The following is a 24,990-nucleotide window of genomic DNA, read 5'->3' as shown; positions in this document are numbered from 1 at the left end:
AGTGTACAGTTCAGTGAGTTGTAAAGATTACACTGTTGTGCAGTGGTCATCAAGATCCAGTGTAGAACCTATCACTTGCACCTGTAGCCCCCAGGTGATCAGCAATCCATTTTCTATTTCTGTAGTTTCACCTTTTATGGGAGCTGCATATCAACAGAATAGTTCAATATAAAGTGTTTTGTGTCTGGCTTCTTTCACTTAGCGTAGTTTTTTTGAGGCCTATGTCCGTGTGTTGCCTGGGTCAATAGTGTGTTCCTTTGTTTTGCTGAGCATTATTCCATTGTGTAGATAAACCGTATCTTATTTATTCATTCACCTGGTGATGGATATATGATTTTCAGCATTTGTCCAGTTTTAAATGTATTGCTTTTATTCCTCATCCAAAGTACAGATTAAAAATAAGTCCCAGGGGAAAAATTAGAGAGGAGGACAAACCGTGAGAGACTCCTAACTTTGGGAAACAAACAAAGGGTTGAGGAAGGGGTGGTAGGTGGGGGGATGGGATGAGCACTGGGTGTTGTTGGCAAATTGAATTACAAAAAAAAGAAATCCTAGTTTCCTTGCTACTTCATCCTTCTTCCCACAATCCCCCTTGAGGGACACAAGCATCCATAGGAAGGGCTTGGAGGAAGGGTGAGGGGAGCTGCCTCCACCCCCACCCACCTCTCCCCAGGCCCTGGCCACAGTGTCTCTCTCTCAGCAGGTATTTTGAATTGGATGCTGTGGATTGATCACAACTGACTGGAGAAAGAGCAAGTCTCTCAGACAACAAGGAACATAAATTCTCGACTTCTATCTTGGCTCAATTGTCTTCCAGCCGAAAAACGTAGAGGTTTCAATGTTGCAGATTGATGAACCCATTTTTTCTACTCAATTATTTATCTTCCCACTGATTTCATTAACTAAGTGAAGCTTTTGGCAATTCACCAAATTTCATTCACAAACTCTTTCCATAAGTGTCAGCTACTTGCAGGCCCTGTGTTGGCTCCTGGGGGACAGGGTAAGGCATCAGATACCAGCCATGCCTCACCAAGCTCTGCTCCAGGGAAGTTTTGTTGGCTTCTGCTGTTTGGTCGCTAAAAGGCAGCTGACCTTATAGCTCTAGTAAAATCTCTTTTGCTTGCCTATTTGAGCTCTGAAATTTTACCTGAATTTCCTCACGGTGAATCTGCTATAGCAAATATCGTCTATTACGTACTTTAGTGGGTAGCATTGGCAGTAATGAACATAAGCAGAGTATTCAAACTCAGGTATTCAAAACCTTTGACCCAAAAAAAAAATAAATAAATAAAAAAAAAACAAAAACAAAACAAACAAAACAAAAAAAACAAAACCTTTGACCCACTGAAGATTTTATCTGGATCTTAAGCAGGAAGCCTATTTTCCTGTATGGTGGCAATAGCTTCTGTTGGCATGCATGCCTAGGGTTGATTCCCCTTTGCTCTTTGAGGCTGACTAGAAGACTTAGAGGTGGTAAATATCCTTTACAGCCTTTACCTACAGGCTTTGCTTAGGATCTAAGGTGAGGTCCCACCCTACGTTTATTTACAGTCCAGTCTCACAGACATCGTCCAGCTTAGGAGGATACAATTTACCTCCATACAGTGTTCTGGTAGGGATTCATGTCATGCCAGCAGACCTGGGCACCACCATCTTGCTATGTTCCCTGGGTGAGGGGAGGGTGCCTTCTTCCACTATAAGGACTTGCCCATTTCTTTTTTTTAAACAATGTCAGGACTGTATGATTATATCACATGTAGATTAAAAACTAACTATGTTTATGTTTTGTCATCTATAGGGCAAGGGGTTTGTTTTACTTTTTTAAACAACTTGATGGGATAGCATTCATACCATGAAGCCCACCCATTTAAGTGTACAACTCAGTAGTTTGTGATATACTCAAAGTTGTGCAATCATCACCTCTATCTATTTTTAGGACATTTCATCACCTCAAAAAAAGAAACCCGTACCCATCAGCAGTGACTCCCCACCCCTCTCCCCTCCAGCCCTGAGCAACCACTAGTCTATGTTCTGTCTTTATGAATTTGCCTATTCTCGATATTTCATATACAGAACCACACATTATGTGTTCTTCTGTGACTGATTTCTTCACTTGGTGCAATGTTTTTGAGGTTCACCCATGTTTGTTGCATGTGTCAGTAATTCATTTGTTTTTGTGGCTAATATTTCATTATGTGGATATACAACATTTTGTTTGTCTTTGCATCAGTTGGTGGACATTAGGGCTGTTTCCATCTTTTAGCTATTATGAGCGATACTGCTCTGAACATTCACACACAGGTTTTGGATGGACTTCATGTTTTCATCTTTTAGGGGCACATACCTAGGACTAGAATTTGGGGATCATATGGTAACTCTGTTCAGCATCTGGGGATCTAGACCCCAGGGCTTTTCATTTACTTCCTAAAATCTTTCTGAGGCTAAGGAAACAATGATACTTTGCATAGATGTCTCAGGCCTTCAAATCCAAGTCCCTTTGCTATTCAGGTCTATCTCAAAATGTAATCAGAGAACTGATGCAGGAGAATTTTATGGATGACCTACCACAGGGAAGGAATGAAGACTATCAGAAAGGCTGTTGGTTCAGCTCCTGTAGTGGTGATTACATGGGGTTTTATGATGGGGAACCAGGACTGTGTCCTGTCCAACCTAATGTACCGGTGTACTGCCCTCAGGATAGAAAAGATGGTTTGTTGGATGTGTTCAGCAGTGTGTACTTTTTTTTTTTTTTAGAATGTTTGTTTTATTTTTATTTTATTATTTATTTATTTATTTATTTATTTATTTATTTATTTATGATAGTCACAGAGAGAGAGAGCGGCAGAGACACAGGCAGAGGGAGAAGCAGGCTCCATGCACCGGGAGCCCGATGTGGGATTCGATCCTGGGTCTCCAGGATCGCGGCCTGGGCCAAAGGCAGGCGCCAAACCGCTGCGCCACCCAGGGATCCCCTGTTTTATTTTTATTTACTTTTTTTTTTTTAGATTTCAAGTAGGCTTCGTGCCCATTATGGGGCACGAACTCATGACCCTGAGATTAAGAGTCACGTGCTCTATGGAGTGAGCCAGCCAGGTGCCTCAGTGTATGCCTTCTTCTGAACAGTTTTAGGACACTAGCTTTTTTGAGTTCAGGCTTTATATTTCCAGAGCTCTCCACTCTGCCAGGATTTGCTTTCTTAGAAACTAGGAAGTCTTGCGAAGAGCGTTATCTGAAACCAAAAAGCACTTGCTTTCTGTATTGAATTCATTTTTCTGTTCTTTCGTTTAAGTAGGTATTTACTGATCTTTAAGAATTAAATTACTGTTTGAATAAAGCTGAGATCAAGGATTAAAGGAGTAAGTCTCCCAGCAATAAACCATTGCTAAACTATACTTCCGTCTGTGGAAAGGACTTGTTGAAGTGGTACCTTGAAGTTTTTTGTTTTTTCTTACCTTTAAGTTTTGTTAAGAATATATTTTCCCCCATATTCCTTGATATTTAGTTATTTCTTACTCTGTGCAGAGGAGTGACATAACCATGAGAAAAGATAACCAATGAAATTTACACATTTATAAATCGCCTTATAATATTTTATAGAATTTCAAACCAATTGTCTTATTTTTCACCCCCAATGCTCTTGGGGAGTGATTTTTTGGGAATGATAGAAAAGGAAAATGAAGACCCTAACGAAGCAAGTCATAGAACTTCCCTGAGCCTCCATGTCCTTACCTATAAAATAGGTAACTGATAAATGAGATAGCATTGTCAGAACCAAGTAATGTATGACATACTTAAGTAATCTGAAAAGTGTGGTGCAAAAGTGTGAGCTCTTTTTTTTTTTAAACTAAAATACATTACCCAATGTATTTTAATATGCCCTACTTGGGTAGTGTATTACCCCATCACTCTTCTACCAGTAGTATTTACCAGCATAAAGAAGAAAATGACTATTTTCCATTATCTCTAACTCAGAACATCCTTCTGGAGTGTTAATTGTCCAACCATTTTGAAAAGCACTTTGTTAATATCTGGGAAAGCTGGAGGTGTGCTATCAAACTAATGTAGTAGTTCCAATTCCATTGGTCATTAATGCATTGTCTCTAATAGAGGAAAAAACTGGAAATACCCTAAATGCCCATTAATACGATAATACATTAATTTTTGGTGTAGTCATACCAAAGAATACTTTTCTACACTTAAATCAACTAGACTGGATGCACAAAATTTCAAAAAATAGTGAAGGTAGAAGGAAAATCATAAAAGGATCCAAATATTATTTATGTACATCTTTACAACTAAAACATTATATATGGTCTGTGAATATATATACATACAGTAGAAGAGTAGACACATAGAAGAAAACACATGAATTTCATCCTCAGATTGGGGAAATGGCTCCAATTATCTCTAATAGGTTATTTCTTTTAAAAAACATGAAGCAGACAGGACTAAATATCAATGAGGTAAAGCATTTTGTATCTTTTGTGTATTTGAAGTATTTCAGACATTTAAAAAAAGTTTGATAGCTTATACTCCAGACTATTTCCTTTTTTTTAAGGTTTTATTTATTTATTCATGAGAGACACAGAGAGAGAGAGAGAGAGAGAGGCAGAGCCATAGGCAGAGGGAGAAACAGGCTCCATGCAAGGATCCCAATGTGGGACTTGATCCCAGGACCCCAGGATCATGCCCTGGGCTGAAGGCAGGCACTCAATCGTTGAGCCACCCAGGCATCCCCAGACTATTTCCTAAGCATGAGATACACTTTTTTTGTTTTATACAACTTGGCGCCTGCCTTAAATGATTTTTTGATTATGCATCTTGTTAACATCTTTTTGTCACTAGATATACTTTCTCATTGTCATTTTTCTTGGCCCTCCTAAGTCTTTTTGTTACAATTTAATTATTTCCTCAAAGAATTTTTAGAAGAAACAAAACTGCTGATGCTTCCTTTTAATATCTTATATTTATTTTATTTTCTATTTGTATTTATTTGTCATTTGTTATCATTTATTTATATTTTATTTATTCATTTGTAATTCAAAATTATTTCTAATTCACTTATGATATATTTGGTTTCTGACACTGAAGGAGCTCTTAACCAAAAAGCAGAGGGAAAATTAAAGTCTGGTTTAATCAGGGCACAAAGAATCCATTGAGTTTCTTTTTCTTTTTTTTTTTTTTTTTTTTTTAAGATTTTATTTGTTTAGTCATGAGAGACACACAGAGAGAGAGGCAGAGACACAGGCAGAGGAAGAAGCAGGCTCCATGCATGGAGCCTGATGTGGGAGTGGATCCTGGGACTCTGAGATTACGCCCTGAGTCAGAGGCAGACGCTCAATAGCTGAGCCACCCAGGCGTCCCAGAATCCATTGAGTTTCTTAAGGAATAACTCAAATTTGGACATTCACAATGTGGAACTTTATTATTCCCAAAAATAACAAAGAAGTGTCTGGTTTGGAAAGCAAATCCTCCCAACCTGGTGGCCTCAACTCAATCACTGGCTCCTGCCCATAACTCCCAGAATGCCCTGCAGTTTCCCTCTGTCCTTGGACTCCCTTTGGAGTTTCCTGTGTCCAAGGCTGTTGGTCCTTCAGCAGAAAGTGGCCCAGAGGCCTTGTGAGGCCTTGCTGTTCACTTTACTCTTAGATGCATCCCTGTTCTGGATTCTTGAGATCCACCAGTTAAGACACTAAAGCTCCCTGCTGTGCTAGGGTTTCCATTCTCTAATCTCTAATTGATAATGTGTCCTTTTTTTTTTTTTAAGATTTTATTTATTTATTCATGAGAGACACAGACAGAGGCAGAGATATAGGCAGAGGGAGAAGCAGGCTCCCTGCAGGGAGCCCAATTGAGGACTCTATCCCAGAACCCCAGGATCATGCCCTGAACTGCAGGCAGACGCTCACCCGCTCACCCACCCAGGTGTCCTGATAATGTGTCCTTTTACAATTTGAACTCTTCATTTCTGCTTTTTTTTTTTCTTCTGCAGAAACCATCCTATAGATAGATAAGTACCATGTCAGAGCTAGTAGGACCCTTACAAGTATTGGGAGTACTTCTTGGATCTTTTTGAATGGGAAAAGTAAGGCCCAGACAGTGGCTTCTGTATCCACCTTGGTTTCCCTCATTCCCAACTGAGATTCTGTTGGCATGGATGTAGCTCCAAGGTCTAGCCTCCTGGTTTCCTATGGACTCTTAACTCGTGATTGGTAAAGACTGGTCTGTAATACACAGTAAGATTTGCTGCCTCTAAGGGAGGAAACAGCATCCTTTGGGAGTGCCAGGAGAACAGGCAAAAGGAAGAAAGAGTGCTCAGAGCTTTGTCCCTACCCTCGTGAGTGATGGGGCCAGTCATCTGACTCTCTAGCTGGCCAATGTCTCATCGATAAAATGAGTAGTTGGAGTGTTGATCCTCGTAGTTCATTTCTTCTCTATTGGTATTTAAGGGATGGAATTGTAGTATTATGAACTAATAGAATAGGAAAGATCTTTCTATAAATGTCTTGGATACAACTGGTTAAATATTTGGAAATAAATCCACTTAGATCTTCACAGATTATCATAGACAAAAAATAAATTTCAGATCAAGTAGTTAAGAATAAAAATTAGTTATGGAAAAACAGTGACATATGTTTTCTGCAGGATGAGAAGTAAGAGTAGAAGGACTAGCTTTCTACCTCAAACTTTATGAAAGAAATCATAGTTACTACTTCAAAATGATTTAAAGCTCCAACGAGCTAAAAATAAGAGCAAACAAATTGGAAAAATTGTTCACTGTAAATGGAATAGGAAAGATGTTATTCTATTTAATATATGAAGAGCTCTTGAAAATCAATAGGCAAGAGATAAATGGGCAATAAATTAAAAGGCAAGTCATGAAGAAAAAAGCAATAGTTTAATGAATGTTAAAAAATATCCAACTTTAGTTGCCACCCTGAAAAATGGAAATTAAAACAACAAGAGACTTAATGTATGAAGAGTGAGTTTTTGTTATTCTTAAGTGAGAATTCTTACTGTTGATAGACAGGTGATGAAATGGGTTATTTTTGTATTTTGCTGGGAAGAATTTAAATAACTACAAATCTTTTGAAAACAGATTTGGCGATATTTCCAGAAACCCTAAACCATTTGCTCCTTTAACCCAGAAATCCCATTCATTCTAAGGAAATAACTAAAAATTCAGAAGAAAAGTTACTCCCCAAATTTTAATCATTGCTTTATTTATTATTAAAAAGGCAAAAAGATGTCTAGGCTTACGACAATGAGGCAACTAGATAATAATTATGACATGCCCAGTATAAGTACTAGAAGAGTTATCTTGTGACATTGAAAATGCTCTCACTAAAGCTTAAGGAAAGGGCATATAAAATTGATTTAACCTAAAAGCTCAATGATATTTAAAAACAAAAAGACTTTAAAAAAATGAAAAAAAAAAAACAAAAATTAAAAAAAAAGACTTTTGCAATGGTTGTACCTAGCAAAGAAAAAAAAAAGGTCTGAATTCACCAAAGACTAAAAGAATAAACCAAAATGCCAATGACAGTTATGGATGTTAAAATGTCTACATTTTAGAACTTTGCAAATTTTACATAATGAATGTGAATTATTATTAAAATGGGGGGAAATTATCTTTAAAAATATCCCATGATTGGGATCCCTGGGTGGCGCAGCGGTTTGGTGCCTGCCTTTGGCCCAGGGCGCAATCCTGGAGACCCGGGATCGAATCCCACGTCGGGCTCCTGGTGCATGGAGCCTGCTTCTCCCTCTGCCTGTGTCTCTGCCTCTTTCTCTCTCTCTGTGTGACTATCATAAATAAATTTAAAAAAAAAATAAAAAAAAAATTCCATGACTATGGCTAAGTGACTTACATAGAGAGTATATAATTTACTTTTTTTTTTTTTAAAGATTTTATTTATTTATTCATAGAGACACAGAGAGAGAGAGAGAGAGAGAGAGAGAGAGGCGGAGACACAGGCAGAGGGAGAAGCAAGCTCCATGCAGGGAGCCTGACGTGGGTCTCGATCCCTGGTCTCCAGGATTACACCCCAGGCTGCAGGCGGTGCTAAACCGTTGCGCCATGGGGGCTGCCCAATTTCCTTTACTTTTATCAAATTTGTATTTTATTTTATTTTTGTATTTTTATTTTTTAGATTTGTATTTTAATAGAAGAATCTTTGTTTAAAACAAACAAACAAACCAAAAAAACCAGTCCACTCTGGTCCCCAACCAATATCTGAGCTCCCCTGCTGGGATTTAAATAGGTAATTTGCTTTCATTTTAGTTATTTTCATGTCAGTTTGATATATTGCCTCGTGCAATTTTAGCATTTGTAGAAGAGGATTCTATGCTTGTTCCACAACGCGGTGGCTTAGGGAGCAATCATGGAGGCTTATCTGCATGGCTTTTGCAAGGAGAATAAATTGTTGGGTCATCTGCCCTCTGCTTATTGTAATGGGAAAGAAACTTGGGACTTTGTCAGTTCATGCTATTGCTTTTGCACTTCACTTTTGATGATTCAGAGTTATTGGTATGAAGATCAAATTATATTAGGTCATCTACAGGTTCAGATTGAATCAACATTTATTGAGCATCTGTTTATTCTGTAAGAAGTGGATGGGGGAGGGGTTCATCCTAGGCCTGGAAATATTACTCAATAAATGCTGGAGTTTACTGAGCATAGTACCGACCCACATAAAACACAGAGAGGGGCCTGGTAAGAATCTCCTGTGCTTACCCTGAAGTCTAATGCAAGGGCATAAGGTTATAACGATACATATGAATCAGTGAATTTTTAACTGAATGGATGAATGAGTTAGTTAGCTTTACAGACAACCTAATGAATGAATAAAGCTATCGATGGATTAATGAATGTTTGCATGGATCCAAGAATACCTGTCCTGGATTCTATTTAACAGATGTTGAAAAGAACATCACTGCTTTCACCAAGGATCCCGTTACTGAGCTTTGTGACAAGAGGAGAAAAAGAAAGGGGGAGAGAGGAGGCCCTGCTTCATGGTTTATCACGGCTGTTATTAATGAAACTTTTCGAGGAATAGCCAGTCTGTAATGACCCCGAAAGCATTGTTCCTGTCTGGGTGTTTCAATATTCTGTGGTCATATTTCAGACCTATCTAGAAACAAGGATACTGTAAGTCAACTTATTTTGGGCCCTCACAGCCACCAATTCTGTCTTCAATAAATGATTCATGTCAGGAAAGCATTTGAGTGCATTTCTTTTCTAATAAGTCTCTCTTCGGGTCCATTATGCATGAATCAAGTCAGGGAAATTGCCTGGGTTCATTGGCATCCCTTTATGAAAATCAAAGAAATGAAAGATTTAAAATCTAGCTTTATTGATCTCCCACCTTCCACATACTCCTTACCAGAAAAGGAAGAGTTGGCAACAGGAGAGCCTCCAAGAACTCAAGAATCAAGGGCGCTTAAGGAACAGTGAGGAGAACAGAGAGGGATCCACCAGAGGAAAGAGCCCACATCCTGGTGCCTCAGACACAGAAAGGAAGGCCATTGGCTTATTTCACCCAAAATTAGTTCCCCTGAGTGGACCCTCACTGAGCCATCTCCCAACCCACACAACGAGCCCCACTGATAAGGACAGAGCCAGCAGAGTGCTTCCTTGGAGCTCTGCTCCCTGGGGAGAAACCTGAGTATTTATGCCATAGAAGTTTCTATGAATCAGAAGTACCGTGGTTGACGGCATGTGGGGAAGCAGCACCATTTCCCATTTTCTGAGCCATAAAATTGGGCTTGAAAGAGCCCCGGTGTATCCCTTACCTCACTGAACTCTCCCACCACCCTTCTATGTGGTCAGTGAGTCTGTCAGAGACAATTGACAGAAGAGGAAGCTGACATCCCTGGAGGCCAAGTGGCCACACTGATGCAGACACATGGATGGTCAAGAGTCAAACCCAGACCCGAGTCAATGCTGGTGCTTCTCTGTCTGTACATATGTCTTTGACTACTGGTAGAATCATGAGGTCTCCAATCCAGTTGTTACAAGACAATGCAGGGTAAGTTCCCAATCTATAATATAGCACCCCCTAGTCTGTATTTGCACCAGGTTAGCTGTTGTGTAGAAGAGCATCCAATGGCCATGTGGTTTGTTACATAACCTTCAAGCTTTGGCTACTGTCACTTCACATCTTCTTGGCTTTATCACTTCATATCTAATGCTTGGAGCTTCCCCAGGACTGGCAGTTTGGCCATTTGTCTGAGGCTGGTGACTTTTGTTGGCTACAGGCCCCATTCACAGGGCCACAGATAGTGTTGTCCTGTCATAATGGCGAAGGGTCAGCACTCTTAATGGAATTGTTGACCCAGACAGACTAGGTGGGCTAGGCCAGAGTGAGTGAAGAGAGTTATACGATCTCATCACCTTTACTGGAAATTCAATACCACAGAACGTGTTTAGCTATCTCTGGTGGTTCACGACTCATCCCCATGGTTTCCTGGTCTGGCCATTCCCAGGCCATGTGGGATTGTTTGGCCAAACTGGGGCCAAACTGGAGCCCGGTATCAGGCTCCCTGCTCAATGGGAAACCTGCCTCTCCCTCTCTCTCTGCCTGCTGCTCCTCCTGCTTGTGCTTTCTTTCACTCTATCTCTTGAATAAATTTTTTTAAAAATCTTTTTTTTAAAGATTTTATTTATTCATGAGAGGCACAGAGAGAAAGCCAGAGACATAGGCAAGAGGGAGAAGCAGGCTCCTTGTGGGGTGCCCGATATGGGACTCGATCCCAGGACCCCGGGACCATGACCTGAGCCAAAGGCAGACGTCTACTCAATCACTGAACTACCCATGTGCTCCGTAAATAAAATCTTTTAAAGAAAATTATAAAATACACTTAAGGAAATTTCCAATGAAGTTTTAAATTTTGCCTAAGTCTTAATTTTAAAGGATTTTCATTATTAATTATTTTTGATTATTTTGAAATATTAAAGACCAGATTTTTCAAAAAAAGATTTTATTTATTTATTTATTCCTGAGAGACACACACACAGAGAGAGAGAGAGGCAGACAGAGACACAGGCAGAGGGAGAAGCAGGCTCCATGCAGGGAGCCCGAGGTACAACTCGATCCCGGGACTCCAGGATCACACCCTGGGCCGAAGGCAGGCTCTAAACTGCTGAGCCACCCAGGCATCCCTAAAGAACAGATTTTATGAAAAAAACTTAGGGACCATGATTTGCTAGTGACCTAAGCACAATGTCTCTTCACAGCAGAATGGGTCCCAACCTCACTCTGCTCAGAAGTCAGCCCCCTGCAAACTGCTTCCTGGTGGATGCAGACACACTTTTTATCTGTTTATTCTTAACATATTCCATATACCTGAGTTGTGTCCTCAGTTTCTCATCGCAAGGCTCCAAGGATATACTGGTGTGTTCAGAGGGCACCAAGATGATCATAGACTTGATCTTGTCAATACCACTTTTTATATCTCTTTAGCAATGTAAAAAGCAAAACCCATATTGTATGTTCAACTTATTTCATCCATGCAGTTTATATAGATTACTAACTGAAGAGAGCCTCAGAACCAATGAGTTTGAACAATCTTACCTTAGGATAGGAAGGGGGACACAATCAGTTAAAACTCATGAGTGGACTTCGGGGGTCTTACAAATCACTTCATCTCAGGGTCATTCTGGAGCATGTGGATGTCAGAAAAATGTCCAGACAAGGAATCTTCTTAAAACAAACAAAAGAGGGGAGCCTGGATGGCTCAGTCCTAGAGCATGCAACTCTTGATCTCAGGATATGTAAGTTCGAGCCCCACGTTGGGTGTAGAGGTTGCTTAACACAAACAGAAGAAACTGATTGTGAGAACCACATTGGAGGTTTTAGTAAGAAAAGATGATAGATGGTTTGGGGTTGTAGGCAAAGCAGCTGAAGGAGAAGGAGACACTCCAGGCAGCCTGGGAGCGCCGGCTGGCTTGTCCCAAGGAGCTCCTCCATGCAAGCCTGAGCCGGACATTTGCTTTCCATGCATTCATGCATGTAAACGTCACACCGTTCCTGGAAGGAAGGGATCATTGCCTCCATTACACAGACACAGAAACTGAGGCCGAGATGAGGAGCCCAAGGTCACACAGTCAGTAAATGGGGATTTAAACCCAGTGTCCTCCCTGCAGAGCTTCTCCTTGGCTGGTTTGGCCAGGCGGCTTGTCACGGCCCGTGTGGGAAGGAGAGAAGTGGGCACCGTAAGACCGCAGGCCTGACCACGTTGCCTTGGTGACGGTAGGACTAGAGTAGGAGGTGGTTCGTATACTGAATAAAGCTCTCTTTTTTTGTTTTTGGTGCCAGCTGGTGCTGCATCTGCCTCACGCCTGCTTCTGTAGGCCCATAGCTGGTCCCAGGCCATTTCCCCACTTGGAGAGACCCGAGGGGATAACTGCCCGAATATTCCCCGGCTTCGACGCATCTCCACACACTTCTACCATCACAGGTGTACCGCTGGCTGGTGGCCACCACCCTACAGTGGCAATAGTTGAAGAGCCAACAATCTTCCATTCAAATATCTGTCCTGCTTTCTTTCTATGTTTGAAAAGCTTTCATTATTAATTGGAATATTCTTAGTTAAAGCAGGAATGTCAGTACTTTCCCATTTGGAAGATTAGTTCTCCTCATTTCATTTCAGTTTTTGGTTTCATGATATTGGTTTTTGGGGAAACTTCCAGAGATTGAACATAATTGAACAACACATTTTCCACCGAGGACCCAACAAAATAGTTCACACAAGTCTACAAACGCTGTGAGGTCAGCCCCCCACCGTGTCCTGTGACTGTGGGGAGCTGGATTGGGGCTTAGAAATGGCAGGACGTTGTGTGAGAGCGCTGTCTGGGACCAACTGGCAGGGCGGTAGCCCAAAACTCATGATCACCCCAATGTCAGAAATGGGACCGTGAACTGGAGTATGGACTGGTGCTCTGAAGGCCCAAGTTCATGTGAAATCTAGCCACGTTGGGCTTCCTGTATCAAAAGCAGCATCACAGCAGTCAGGGCATGAGCTTGGGTTTTAGACATTTATTCACTCTTTGACCTTTGCGTGCTACTTAGTCTAACTAACCCGTTTCCTCATCTGTACAATGGGGGTAACAGTACCTTCCATGGTGGGCTTTTGTGACAGTGAACGTTGGTGTGTGAAACATTCATGTGCTGATCCTGTTGCACCAGTTACTACTCAGAAAATCTCCTGTGTAACTCTGGATGTTTCAGTCTTGTACACGTTACAGCTACAAAAGGCCTTAATTTCCTTCCATCTTTGTTCTTTCCCCATGACCGAAAAAGTCACCTAGGTTATCCATCGGTGCTTACCTCTGAGTCTTAGTTTCCTTGGGTTAGACAGAAAAGCTCTTCAGAATGTCTTTTTCTCATATAAGCTACTCGGAACCAACTATTAAATATAAACTTAGAAGCCTCGATTTTCTATAGACTTAGGTTTTTATCATCCTAAAATTAGACTTTGGAGGGAGAGGCTCAGGGTTATTTATCAGAGGGCGTAATGAAAGTGTTGAGTATGATTTATGACTTCTTCGGAGCTTGGTTCGTTTTAATGGACATCATGTATGGTACAGGGATATTGGACAGAAGACTGGTCCATCAAATTTTAACATAAGCTAATTTTAAGAGGCCTCTGCCAAGCCATTATGTGAGGATGATTTTTTAATTGAGGACTATTTTAGTTAGAGATGGTCCCAGAGACCGTTAAATTCGGTCTAGAACACTTTCTTTCCTGTTTTGTTTTTGGGCCTTGGGCCAGTCTAACTCACAGGAATCCAAAAACTAAATTTATCCTCGTTTGTCAGGACTAACGTGCTAAGAGGCTGCCTCAGGCTTCCATGAGTTAGCTGCTGCCCTCTTGGAGATTTCTGCTAAATTCATTCAATCCAATGAAGAAGCCAGAATCCGAATGTTCTAAGAGTAGAGCACACCTCGCTCATTTCCCCTGAGTCTGCATCCCTGCCCCTTTCCTCTGGGGCCACCACTGGCCCTAGCGCATTCTCTGCCCTGCTGACTGAGAATACTGGTCCAGAGGCAAAATTCACCAGCCAGGATGCCTGGATGGCTCAGTGGTTGAGGGTCTGCCTTTGGCTCAAGTCGTGATCCCGGGGGCCTGGGATCGAGTCCCACATCGGGCTCCCTGTGGAGCACCTGCTTCTCCCTCTGCCTATGTCTCTGCCTCTCTGTGTGTGTGTCTCCTGAATAAATAAATAAAATCTTTTTTAAAAAGTTTCACCAGCTAGCCCCACGTTCGCTTTGTCCGTACTATTCTCTGCCAATCAATCCCTAGAGTTTGCCTTTCCTTTTCATCTGGTTACCCGTGCCCCTTTGAGAGACCCCTCTGTACATGAGAGCTAAGGGTGAGAGAAGGAGCTGGATCCCCTTAATCACTCCCGAGGAGACCCCCGCTGCATTAACAGGAAACTGGTGTGTGAGGGCATTGGTTTTCTGTATTGGAATCAGAGACTTATTGATTTGTAGGGGATCTTAGAGCTCACCTCCTGTTTCTTCCTAAGGAAGAAGATGCTATAGCAGAAGTCAGGCCAAGCCCAGACTCCAGGTTGGCTGACTTGTCTAGGTGTGTGGGGCACTGTGTGTGTGTGTGTGTGTGTGTGTGTGTGTATAGACAAAGACAACTGTTACTAGTGTTTTCATAAGGCTTTCTTTGCTTCCAGTACTTTTTCTATACTTGATTTTAAAGTTGTGATTATTATTTATATATGTGTGTGTGTGTATATATATATAGATATGTGTGATTTGGGGCCCTTTAGCTCATAAATATCGTTTTGAAAATATCTTCATTTTACTACAAACCTATTAGAGTGATACTTATTCAATCGTGTGGGTTTCCCATAATTCACTTCATTGTTTCCTCATGTTAGAAATGTAAGCAGTTTCTAATTTTAGGTGCTTAGAAATAATGCTTGCTGAGTATCTTCGTGCAGAGAGAATTTTCTAAAAGTTAATTTTGTCCTTAAAAGAGTTTTCTCAGAAGCTGGGTTCCGAGATTGAGTGGTGTGAAGATGTTTAAGTCAGTCAAAAAAGCCTGAGTGGTTGTTCTCACACTGAGGCTGGGAGTCCCACGTGACCTCATCTCTTTGATAATGGAGTCTTATTATTTTAGTTTGGAAGGTAAAAAAAAAAAAATCGAATTTTGTTTGTTGGCTTAGTATTTCAATTTCTTTTCTCTCCTTTCTGTGTTGTGACCTCTTCTAGTGTTTGGAGTTAAAAGAGCCCAAATAGGGGATCCCTGGGTGGTTTAGCAGTTTAGCGCCTGCACACCTGCCTTTGGCCCACAGCATAATCCTGAAGTCTTGGGATTGAGTCCCAAATCGGGCTCCCTGCATGGAGCCTGCTTCTCTCTCTGCCTCTCTCTCTCTGTATCTCTCATGAATGGATGAATGGAATCTTTAAAAATAAAAATAAATAAATAAATAAATAAATAAATAAATAAATAAATAAAAAAAATAAAAGAGCCCAAATAAGGGGTTGTTTTGATTTCGATGATGATACTAAGTTGGTCCTGGGTATTTTTTTAGCAGTTCCCACTTGGACTGATTTCTTTGGGAGAAAGTTTTGCTTCTTCTAAAACCCTGACCTGGTTCAGTGCTGTAAAGGTAAACGTAACAAACAAACAAGCCAACCTTTAGAAACAAGCTAGCGGGGTACCTGGGTGGCTCAGTGGTTGAGCCTCTGCCTTCGGCTCAGGTCGTGATCCTGGGGTCCTGGGATCGAATCCCGCATTGTGTTCCCCCCTCCCCCAGGGAGCCTGCTTCCCCCTCTGCCTCTCTCTCTGTGTCTCTCATGAATAAATAAATTATAAATCTTTAAAAAAAGAAAAGAAAGAAAGAAGAAAGAAAGAAAGAAAGAAAGAAAGAAAGAAAGAAAGAAAGAAAGAAAGAAAGAAAGAAAGAAAGAATCTAGCAAAGGAGCTAATCCCATTTCTCTTTTCCTGAGGGTGACTGGAGTTCCTGCTTGTTTAATAGTTCCAGAATATTGACTAAGGGCGAACATGTAAGTCTTAATTAATGAAGGTTCTCCTGTTTGTTAGCTTAATTGAATGCTGTACGTGGAAGCTCTCCGGGTCTATTTAGAGGAGGAGGCCGTTTGAATTCTCTCGTGGGGACATTCCGAGCTTTCTTTATTTGCTTATGTTTCCACTGACGGAGGCTGGGCAGCATATGGTGCCATCTGCTTGACCACACAGAGCCCGCTTCAGGACTCCCGGGAGCCGGGCCGGGCTGCTGTGTGCACGGCTGCTCCTGGGGTCCGCTGGCTCCCAGGCTAGAGAAGCGGTGTGGAGGTGGCCCTCTGCTGCCTGGTACCCTCTCTTCCTCGGGGGTCCACCCCTTCACCCCCACGCTGGGAACGATTATTCCACAGGTTAGAAGGCAAAAAATACATGAGCTTCTGTGGCCGCATCGTTTCCCCTTTCTGAGTCACTCGTGGAAAAGGGGAGGTTAGAACGAAAACAAATGAGGGAGGCAATGTCTTAACAGGCTTGAAGGTAAATGAAAGGAAATGTCAGGCTCTAGATGGGGAGCGAGAAGGCAAACCGAGTGGGTTTCTGGCTCACTGCTTCCCCAGAAATGCCAAAGTCAGAGAGCTGAGCTGCTTCCCTTTGCCTCTTGATTTTCCTGCAAGGATACAAACGTGCTCCCATTATCTAGGTGCTCCCATTATCTGGGTGCTCCCCGCGCTCTGGGCATTCTGCTGAGTGTTTCAAATGCTTTTTCATACTTGATCCGCACAGCAACCTCATGTTGAAGGCGCTGCTCCGGTTTCACGGACAAGGAAGTGACTTCCATAGCTGTCAAGTGGCTGAGCGTGGAGCCAGAGGGGCCTGACTCGAGAGGTCCCCTTAAGCTTTCCTGGTCTCTAACCCCAGTGCTGTATCACCCCTCCCAAGCCCCGGTGCTTGCCTGCAAGGCGGCCTCCGGGGCCTCCACGTTGCAGAATTTCTCTAGTCCCTTGCTCAGGGGCTGGATTATCCCCTTTGTGCTCACCTGACAGGGGGTGCCAGCCCTCCGGTCCTTTCTCATCAAGTCTGCGAGCAACATCCGTGTTCTCCAGCAGCCACCTGCAGGTTTCTCGCCTCCATCGTGGGACCACACCCAACCGCACGGCCCACCGGGAACCGTGCATCCACTCCTCTTCCCCGGGAAGGGGGCGATCTCATTCTCATTATAGAAAAAGAATAATAGAACAGGGGAGAAAAAAGAAACCACCATATTTCATCCACCAAAAATTAGCCACTATTAATAGATGGCCATGAATCTAGAAATAGATGGAGATGTGAGTGATATAAATATGCACATTATTATTTTACACATCGGAATCCTGCTTCTTTGCTAGCATTTTTAACTCAGTGTGTTCTAATATTCTTCAAAGGCCTGTACGAGCTGGTTTAATGGCTCTTATCCAGCTGGTTCATGGTCATTTGGCATCCTCTATGTGTGTAACCCCTAGGTCTCTCCCATCCTTGTATGGACAACCTTTTAGGTTCTGGTGGTACATAGGGAGACTCTTCCCATTGAATAAGAAGCCCCTTCCAATATTAATGACAGCTTTTCAAATAGCTGTGAACCAATTTAACAGACTCACAGGCGATAATGTGTCCTCAAGGACTGCCAGAGACTTTGTCAAATGATGAGCTAAATTCAAAATCTACTAAACATTAGTAGCTGGGAAAAAAGGTAATTTGGAGTAGCCTATTCTCCTTGAACCTATTACAATTCCTGGTGACAGGAGCTTTTCGTCTATATTTAAAATGCTGGTTCAGTAATTTTCAGGTGATGTATATTGAGCTCATGGGTCAGACTCGACCTTCTGAAAAATTCAAATGATGTGTACAGATTGGGTTTTCTGGCATTTTTCCTGTGCTCTATGCTTTCTCTTTACATCATCTTCGTACATGCAATTCTTCCTTATATGTCAGTCTCGTTCAGTGGATTGTGATTGGTCTGGGCTTCGGTATCTGCCAAGACCCCTGCGTCTGTTCTCATCCTCAGCCAGCTCGTGTTTCAGCCCCAGTCATGTCACTTCTTCCTTCTGTTCTCTCCTCAAACATGACCTGTATTGGTCACTTGCAGCTGGATTTCACTGTGTAAACATGCTGAGGGAATGCCCAGCCAGATTTGGCTTGAATTCTGCTCCTCACGTGCCTGGAGTCAGCTTTCTGGGCCTGTGGGTGAGTGGTGCTGGGAAGGGAGGGCAGAGGGGTTAAAGGCTACTTGGGAACTCCCGAGGCACAGGCCACTACTCCTCTTGTGCAAGTGACTGGAGCAGACAATGGGCAATAGAAGTTTTTGGTTTTCAGGCACCTAGGTCCTTCACTGTTGCTCTTGATGATAAAGAAATATTTTTTGTGGGACCCCTGGGTGGCTCAGCAGTTGAGCGTGTGCCTTCGTTCTGCTCAGGGCATGATCCTGGAGTCCCGGGATCGAGTCCCACATTGGGCTCCCTGCATGGAGCCTGCTTCTCTCTCTGCCTATGTCTCTGCCTCTCTCTCTCTCTGTGTCTCTCATAAATAAATAAAATCTTAAAAAAAATTTTTTGTTACAGAAATATGACAGGGCAACAGCTTCACAGTTAATTGTTGATTTACAAACTACATAAATTTGCTCTCATCAGCTGAGAAAGAAAATTCTTTGCCATTTCCTTGCTTCACATAAACTACTAGAGTGAGTTTGCTGGAAAGGTTCCCTCCCTAACATTCTAGGTAATCACAAATCTGAAAGGAAAACAGGCAAAGTATTTTAATATATTTTCACTTTCCCTGCTTTCATCACTAGAAAGATCCTTATACCATGTCTTCTCAGTATGGCACTAAATTTGCTGATTACCACATTCAAGAAAAAGCTCTTCTTTATTCATTATGGGTAGGGTGGTCCCCCAGACTTCCATCTGGAATAAACTTAAGACACATGTTACATATTCACCCACTAGACACCTCTGTAAAAAATTTAGCCTCGGGTCTCTCTTTTACTAATCAGTCCTAAGACTACGTCAGTAAAATTGCTTAACAGAATCATGGCAATGCTAACCTTGATCTTCAGGCAATTCCTTGGCTAGTCTTGTATTTTGCTCTTGCCCAGACATTTGAGAATTCAGTTTAAGTTGAAAGAAAGAAAGAAGGAAAGAAAGAAAGAAAGAAAGAAAGAAAGAAAGAAAGAAAGAAAGAAAGAAAGAAAGAAAGAAAAAGAAAGGAAGGAAGAAAAGAAAGAAAGAAAGAAAGAAAGAAAGAAAGAAAGAAAGAAAGAAAGAAAGAAAGAAGAAAAGCAGTAGTCTTCTGGGAATTTTGATCCCTCTTTATAGATAAAGAAACTGAGATTCCAAAGAGTTATTTATCTGAAGATACATGACACGAAGAGTTGCAGCAGGACTTCACACCCAGACAACCAAACCCACATTCAGCCACCGCACCAGTCTAGGAAGGGAATTTGAGGACATGTGGGCAGAACCAAACCCCCCAAAGCCCGCCTGCCTGAGATCCCCTTATGCATCACCAGTATTGCATTAGACCCCTGCTCCATGCATACTAGTGAGGGTTTTACTCAGGGGCATGGTGGTCCCTTGTCTTTTACAAGGAAAAAGAATCTTACATTTTTTTTTGAAATGCCTTACCACTGACTGGGAAGTGAGGAAGGCAGCATTTCATCCTCTGCATTTCCAATGTCAGTTGACTTCCTTTTCTTAGTGTTAAGTCAGCATAGCAAAGGATTTGCCAAATACTCCACAAATACTAGATCCCAGAATCCTAGTGAAGAATCATCCTTCTTCTGGCCAGATTGTACGGAAGCTTTTAGTGGCTAATCTAGGGACAGTGAAGAAAATGCATGAATATTCAACATCATCCTATAACTGCTGCCAAACTGTAAACCAATGTACATCACTCCTCTTTATGTGGCTCCCAGAAGTCAAGTGCATGGAGAGTGGGGTGCCAGCTTAATTAGAAAGAGACTGAGTATGTTGGAACAGGGTGTGTCCTAAGGAGATCTGTGACATCTGTGGGAAATGCTGCCCGAGAAAGGTCAGAATTCTGACAGGTGCACCTGACAGGTGTCACCTGTCTTTGCAGAGTCCTGGCTTTGTGCCAGACAGCAGGGCTTCTGGGAGAGTGGGGTGTCTCAGCTAACTCCAGAGAAAGCAGGCTCAGGGTTACTTTTCATTTCCCCGCATCAGAAATTTATGGAAACCATGCGGAAGTATGGGGTACCTTCCAGATTGTCTAAACAAGTGTAAACATTCTGGAAAACACACCTCATGTCTGTTCTCCTGCCCAAGACTATCCTCAAAATCAATCTAGGTGGCATTCTCTGCTCTGAGCATAGCTTGTGATTCTGAACTTCACTGAAGGCTGCACTGTTTTTTGCGTTTGGGGTCATCTCTGGGCTGCTCTGCACAAGCCCAACAGGACACCCCCAGCTCACACCCCAGGACCAAAGCAACCCAAGTAGGTGCGTGAGAGAGAACTTAAGATAAGACTGAGTGCTATGATTAGTTATGAGCTGTGACGACCGTAAGCAAATCACCCAGCCTGTGAGTCATCTCAGTTTCTTATTCTGAAAAATGGGATAATAATAATACTCATCTCATTAGACTCATGAGAGGCCTAAAATGGTATAATAGATATGAAATGACTATACAGATTCATTGCTGTTATGAATAATGATTGTAATGAAGTCTTGGGTTTCTCAGCTATCACCGGTAGAGGAAGCTTGCAGTGAAAGTCTGCCTCCAGGAGCACCAGTCTGCTGTGCATGGCTGCCCCAGCTGAATTTATTTTTCCCATCACAGTATTTGAGCCTCCTGCCTTTACACTTTTCTTCCATGGCTTTATTTGCCCCACCATTAAGTCATATCATTATGCCATTTTGGGGTTGAAGACTGACTACCAGCCTTTGAGTCTGGTTGCTATGGATGTTTTTGAGTTTCTTTCTGACTTTAGAAAGTGTGTGTGTGCATGTGTGCATGCACACATCACCAGGGGTGTGATGGTGGTGGTTCTTTTGCCTTCATAGTTGCTTATTCGTATTTACTTATATCCTAAAGCCCATCCCTTGTCCACTTTCATTGAATTGTTCCATAAATATATATATTTTAAATCAAGCTCCAACTCTGTGCAATTGCCAGGGAGAAAATGATTTTCAAGGTAATCGTGTACTTGGGAGAAGTGACAGGGTAGTCGAGGAAGGCAAATGATTGAACGAATACCAGCAGAGGGTACTACATGGCACCGAGTACAGGTGCTTTGGGAAGTAAAGCCCAAGCCAGGGATGTCCTTGATCTCACGCAGGCCAGACTTGCCAGGAGAGGTCATCGGAGCAGGATCTAGAGGATGAGATGTGGAGTGGGGAGGGTGAGTGTTCAGGCAGAGATGGGAGCAGGAGGGAAGGCCCAGAAACAGCTTCTGCTGTGAGCCCCAGAGAGGGGAGCTGGCACAGTGGCTGAGCACGAGGACTCGAGCCAGCTCAGCCACCTCAGAGCTGTAGAAGCTGTGGAATCCCGGCCTAGTTGCTTGACCTCTCAGGACCTTGGGCTCCTCCTCTGTGATAGTAGTCCTACCTCGGAGGGAGTTAGGACCATGAAAGAAACTATTAATTTTAAAGGGTTGAACCTGTGCCATAAGTCAGCACTATGTAAATGCTGAATAAAAATAAATCAGCTCATGCACAATGTGTTTAATCTTAAGAGTATATTTTTAAGAGTTGTGTTTTTTTTTTTTTCCCTGATTCTAAAAGCACATATGATCTTTGGTAACACGTAACATTGGTTTGTGTTTTTAGACACTTTCCCGGGTGCCGGACTGTTTTCTCCTCTGGAAGTATTCTCCTGCGAGTATTTATTTGTTTGAATAAAAGCAACCACACACCATGGACCTCGTCGGGTTGCTGAAGTCCCAATTCCTGTGCCATCTCGTCTTCTGTTACGTGTTTATCGCCTCGGGGCTAATAATAAACACCATTCAGCTCTTCACTCTCCTTCTCTGGCCAATTAACAAGCAGCTCTTCAGAAAGATCAACTGCCGACTATCTTACTGTGTCTCCAGCCGTAAGAGTTTTTGCGTATTCTCTCTATTTTTGCGTATTCTCTCTATTTGCATCCTCACTGGTGCGGGGCGGGGGGAGAAATAGGACTTCAAGGGGCTCCCTTGGCTTGCACTGTGTCCTTAGCTGCTTTTTGTTCTTTTCTCTTAATTTGCTTTTTTTTTTGTTTATAGCAGATTAAAATTTTTTTTTTACATTTTTTAAGTTTAAAGTCAATTTGCCAACATACAGTATAACATCCAGTGCTCATCCCATCAAGTGCCCTCCTCAGTGCCCATCACCCAGTTACCCCATCCCCCCCCCTTCTTCAATCCTTTGTTTGTTTCCCAGAGTTAGAAGTCTTTCATGGTTTGTTTTAGGTTTGAAATGGCTGTTTTGTCCACACTCTTAAAAAAAATTTTTTTTTTGGATGGGTAATGTCAGTAGCACACAATTCGGTTCAACAGGCATGGTAGGGTATGTCATGGAAAGTAAACGGGCATTCTGGCTCTGTTTCTGCAGTTTTCTTCCTCTGGAGCCATCAGCGTTAATGATTTCTTAGTTACCCTTATGGAAATAGCATATATATGTGTGTATCTGTATGAGGCTTCTGCGAGGGAATATATCTGTATGTTTGGCTCTTATGTGTGGACATGAATGCAGGTGAGTCTCTGTGTACATGTCTAGATGCATAATACATACTCATATGTTTTAAAACGAAATGACAGTATAATATGCTGCTCTCTTTCTTGCATCTTTTCTTTAGCTTTTTATTTTCAGATAATTATAGATGTACGTAGGGATTGTAAGAAGTAACGCAGAGAGCCCCCATATACTCTTCAGCCAGTTTTCCCCAGTGGCAGGGAGCCTCTTGTATTAATATAGTGTAATATCCCAACAAGAAAACCAACGCTGACATAATCCACCAGCCTTGTTTAGATTTCTCCAGTTTTACATACACGGATTTGTGTGTTTGTGTGTGTGTTTGATTATACTAGACTATTTTAAACGTGACTATTTCCACTGGCCTGAATTTCAAAACTGAAATGAAAAGGGATAAATCAAAATATTGGGAATGCCTCGAGATGAGTCTTATTGTGGATTGACCTTTAATCTGTACCTATTCTCAACAGTAGAGAATGCAGTATATCATTACCAATTATATATATGGGTGTGAATATATTTAAAAGTACGAGCTCTTCCAAATCAAGCAATTTAAAAATCTCAGCTCTGTTAGATTATGCCGAGTCCAAAATTATTGGTATCTTTCTGAAACCCTTTAAATGAAGCAATCAAATTTGAATTTGAATCACAACAATACAAGCTGCATACAATTATCCAAATGGATTACTACTGATCTAATCAGTTATTTTTTAAACCCTAAAATACTAACTTGAGAGAAAAAAAATGATAAAAACATCTTTATTCATGATTTCTTTCCCCAGCTCAGGACTTGCATATATGTCCGATACTATTTCTAATATGGTGTCAGTGCTACACCAACTATGTCTTTTTTTTTTTAAGATTTTGTATTTATTCATTTGAGAGAGAGAGAGAGAGAGAGAGCACAAGCAGAGGGAGAGGCAGAGGGAGAGTGGGAAACGGACACCTCCCTGAGCAGAGAGCCTAACATGGGGCTGGATCCCAGGACCCTGAGATCATGACCTGAGCTGAAGGCAGACATCCAACCATCTGAGCCACCAGGCACCCCTCCACTCTGTCTTATATTAGTGTGTTTTACCCAAATATATCTTGAAAATATTCCTAAGATCATAAAGGCAATTTATAACTGAAAAAAAAATCTGTCATTCATGCGTCTATAGCATATTGGGTGCAGTACCATTCAATGCAATAGTACGTAATGCAAGATTCTTTGTCATACATTTTAATCTCACACTGGTCTGTGGTACTTAGGCATCTAGAAAAGGGATGACTTGTCAGAGCAGGGCAGAGCTAGTAGGAGATGGCCTGAGCCTGAATTGGAGCGGTTTGAAGAGAGAAGAATTTGCATAATCAAGGGAAGGTCTTGATTGTCAGAGATTTACCTTATGATTTTACATGTCTTTTTGTACTCTAGTAATAGGTATCTACTTAAACAAAATCTAAATTAAACAAAGCAATGCTGATTGCACTTTTCATTGGAACCCATATTTATATGATTCGCATACACCTATGAGATTCCAAAGTCTGTCAGTTTGCAATTTGAAATCATGTCTGTTTGCCCTGTCATAACCCTTAACTGAGTTTCAAGCAGCTGGTCCAGAATCGGGTTTCTCATTTGGAGTCAAGAAGTAAGAGGTAGAATTTGAGATGTGCGTTCCTAACAGAACCATATTTTGCTTGTTGTAGGTAAATGAAGATGTACCAAGGTTATGGCAGGAAAATGTCAAATTCTTCTGAGGGTGCTTTAGCCTACTTGTTTCTGGGGGAAATTAAGATGGGTAACAAATTCGGAAAGCAAAATGGATTTTTACCCGTCACACACCGATTAAGTTATTCTAGAATAATTCCAAATGAAATTCAGGAACTAACCATCCACGACCACTGGCATTTGCCCGCTTGGGGCACACAGAAGGACGGGCGGGCTCAGGGAAAGGCAGTGCATCCATCCATGTGCAGCTCGGTCAGGTACATGCACACTGTTCTGGGCCTACAGTCCCAGAGGGGAGCTTCCACGGGCTGTCAGCTGAGCAGAAACAGAGCTGTTTTATACATGTGCATAGAGAAGGGAAGGAGCAGTCCTGGCTCCTAGGAAAAGAGCCTGTGGTAGCAGGGGAGCATGATGCAGCCTGGGCCCTGCTTGTGGGCACCTCATTGTGGTGAGTCCGGTACAAATTTGGGGCTCCTCCCTTTCCCAGGTTCTCCATCCCTGGTACCCTAGCATGTGCTGCAGAGCAAAGCTGTTCTCCTTCTCTTTCTAGTTTATTTTTTTGAGAGAGAGGGTG

At 42.0% G+C, this 24,990-nt stretch overlaps 1 protein-coding gene across 3 annotated transcripts in view; it reads left to right on the top strand.

Moving 5' to 3' along the window:
• Nucleotides 1-24,990, top strand: part of AGPAT4 (1-acylglycerol-3-phosphate O-acyltransferase 4) — a 127,425-nt gene that overhangs the window by 15,735 nt on the left and 86,700 nt on the right. For 2 of the 3 annotated variants that reach the window (XM_041742805.1, XM_041742803.1), the window contains exon 2: nt 21,806-22,070. The exons of the other annotated variant lie outside the window; for it this stretch is intronic. In XM_041742805.1, the coding sequence (XP_041598739.1) occupies nt 21,893-22,070 (178 nt within the window). In that variant the 5' untranslated portion in view covers nt 21,806-21,892. The remainder of the gene's footprint in view (nt 1-21,805; nt 22,071-24,990) is intronic. 3 annotated transcript variants of the gene reach the window in all.

The sequence above is a fragment of the Vulpes lagopus genome, chromosome 2 (genome assembly GCF_018345385.1).
Source record: "Vulpes lagopus strain Blue_001 chromosome 2, ASM1834538v1, whole genome shotgun sequence".
NCBI classification, from domain to species: domain Eukaryota; kingdom Metazoa; phylum Chordata; class Mammalia; order Carnivora; family Canidae; genus Vulpes; species Vulpes lagopus.
The sequence above is the reverse complement of the archived record's forward strand: the minus strand, read 5'-3'. Positions and strand labels throughout refer to the sequence as shown.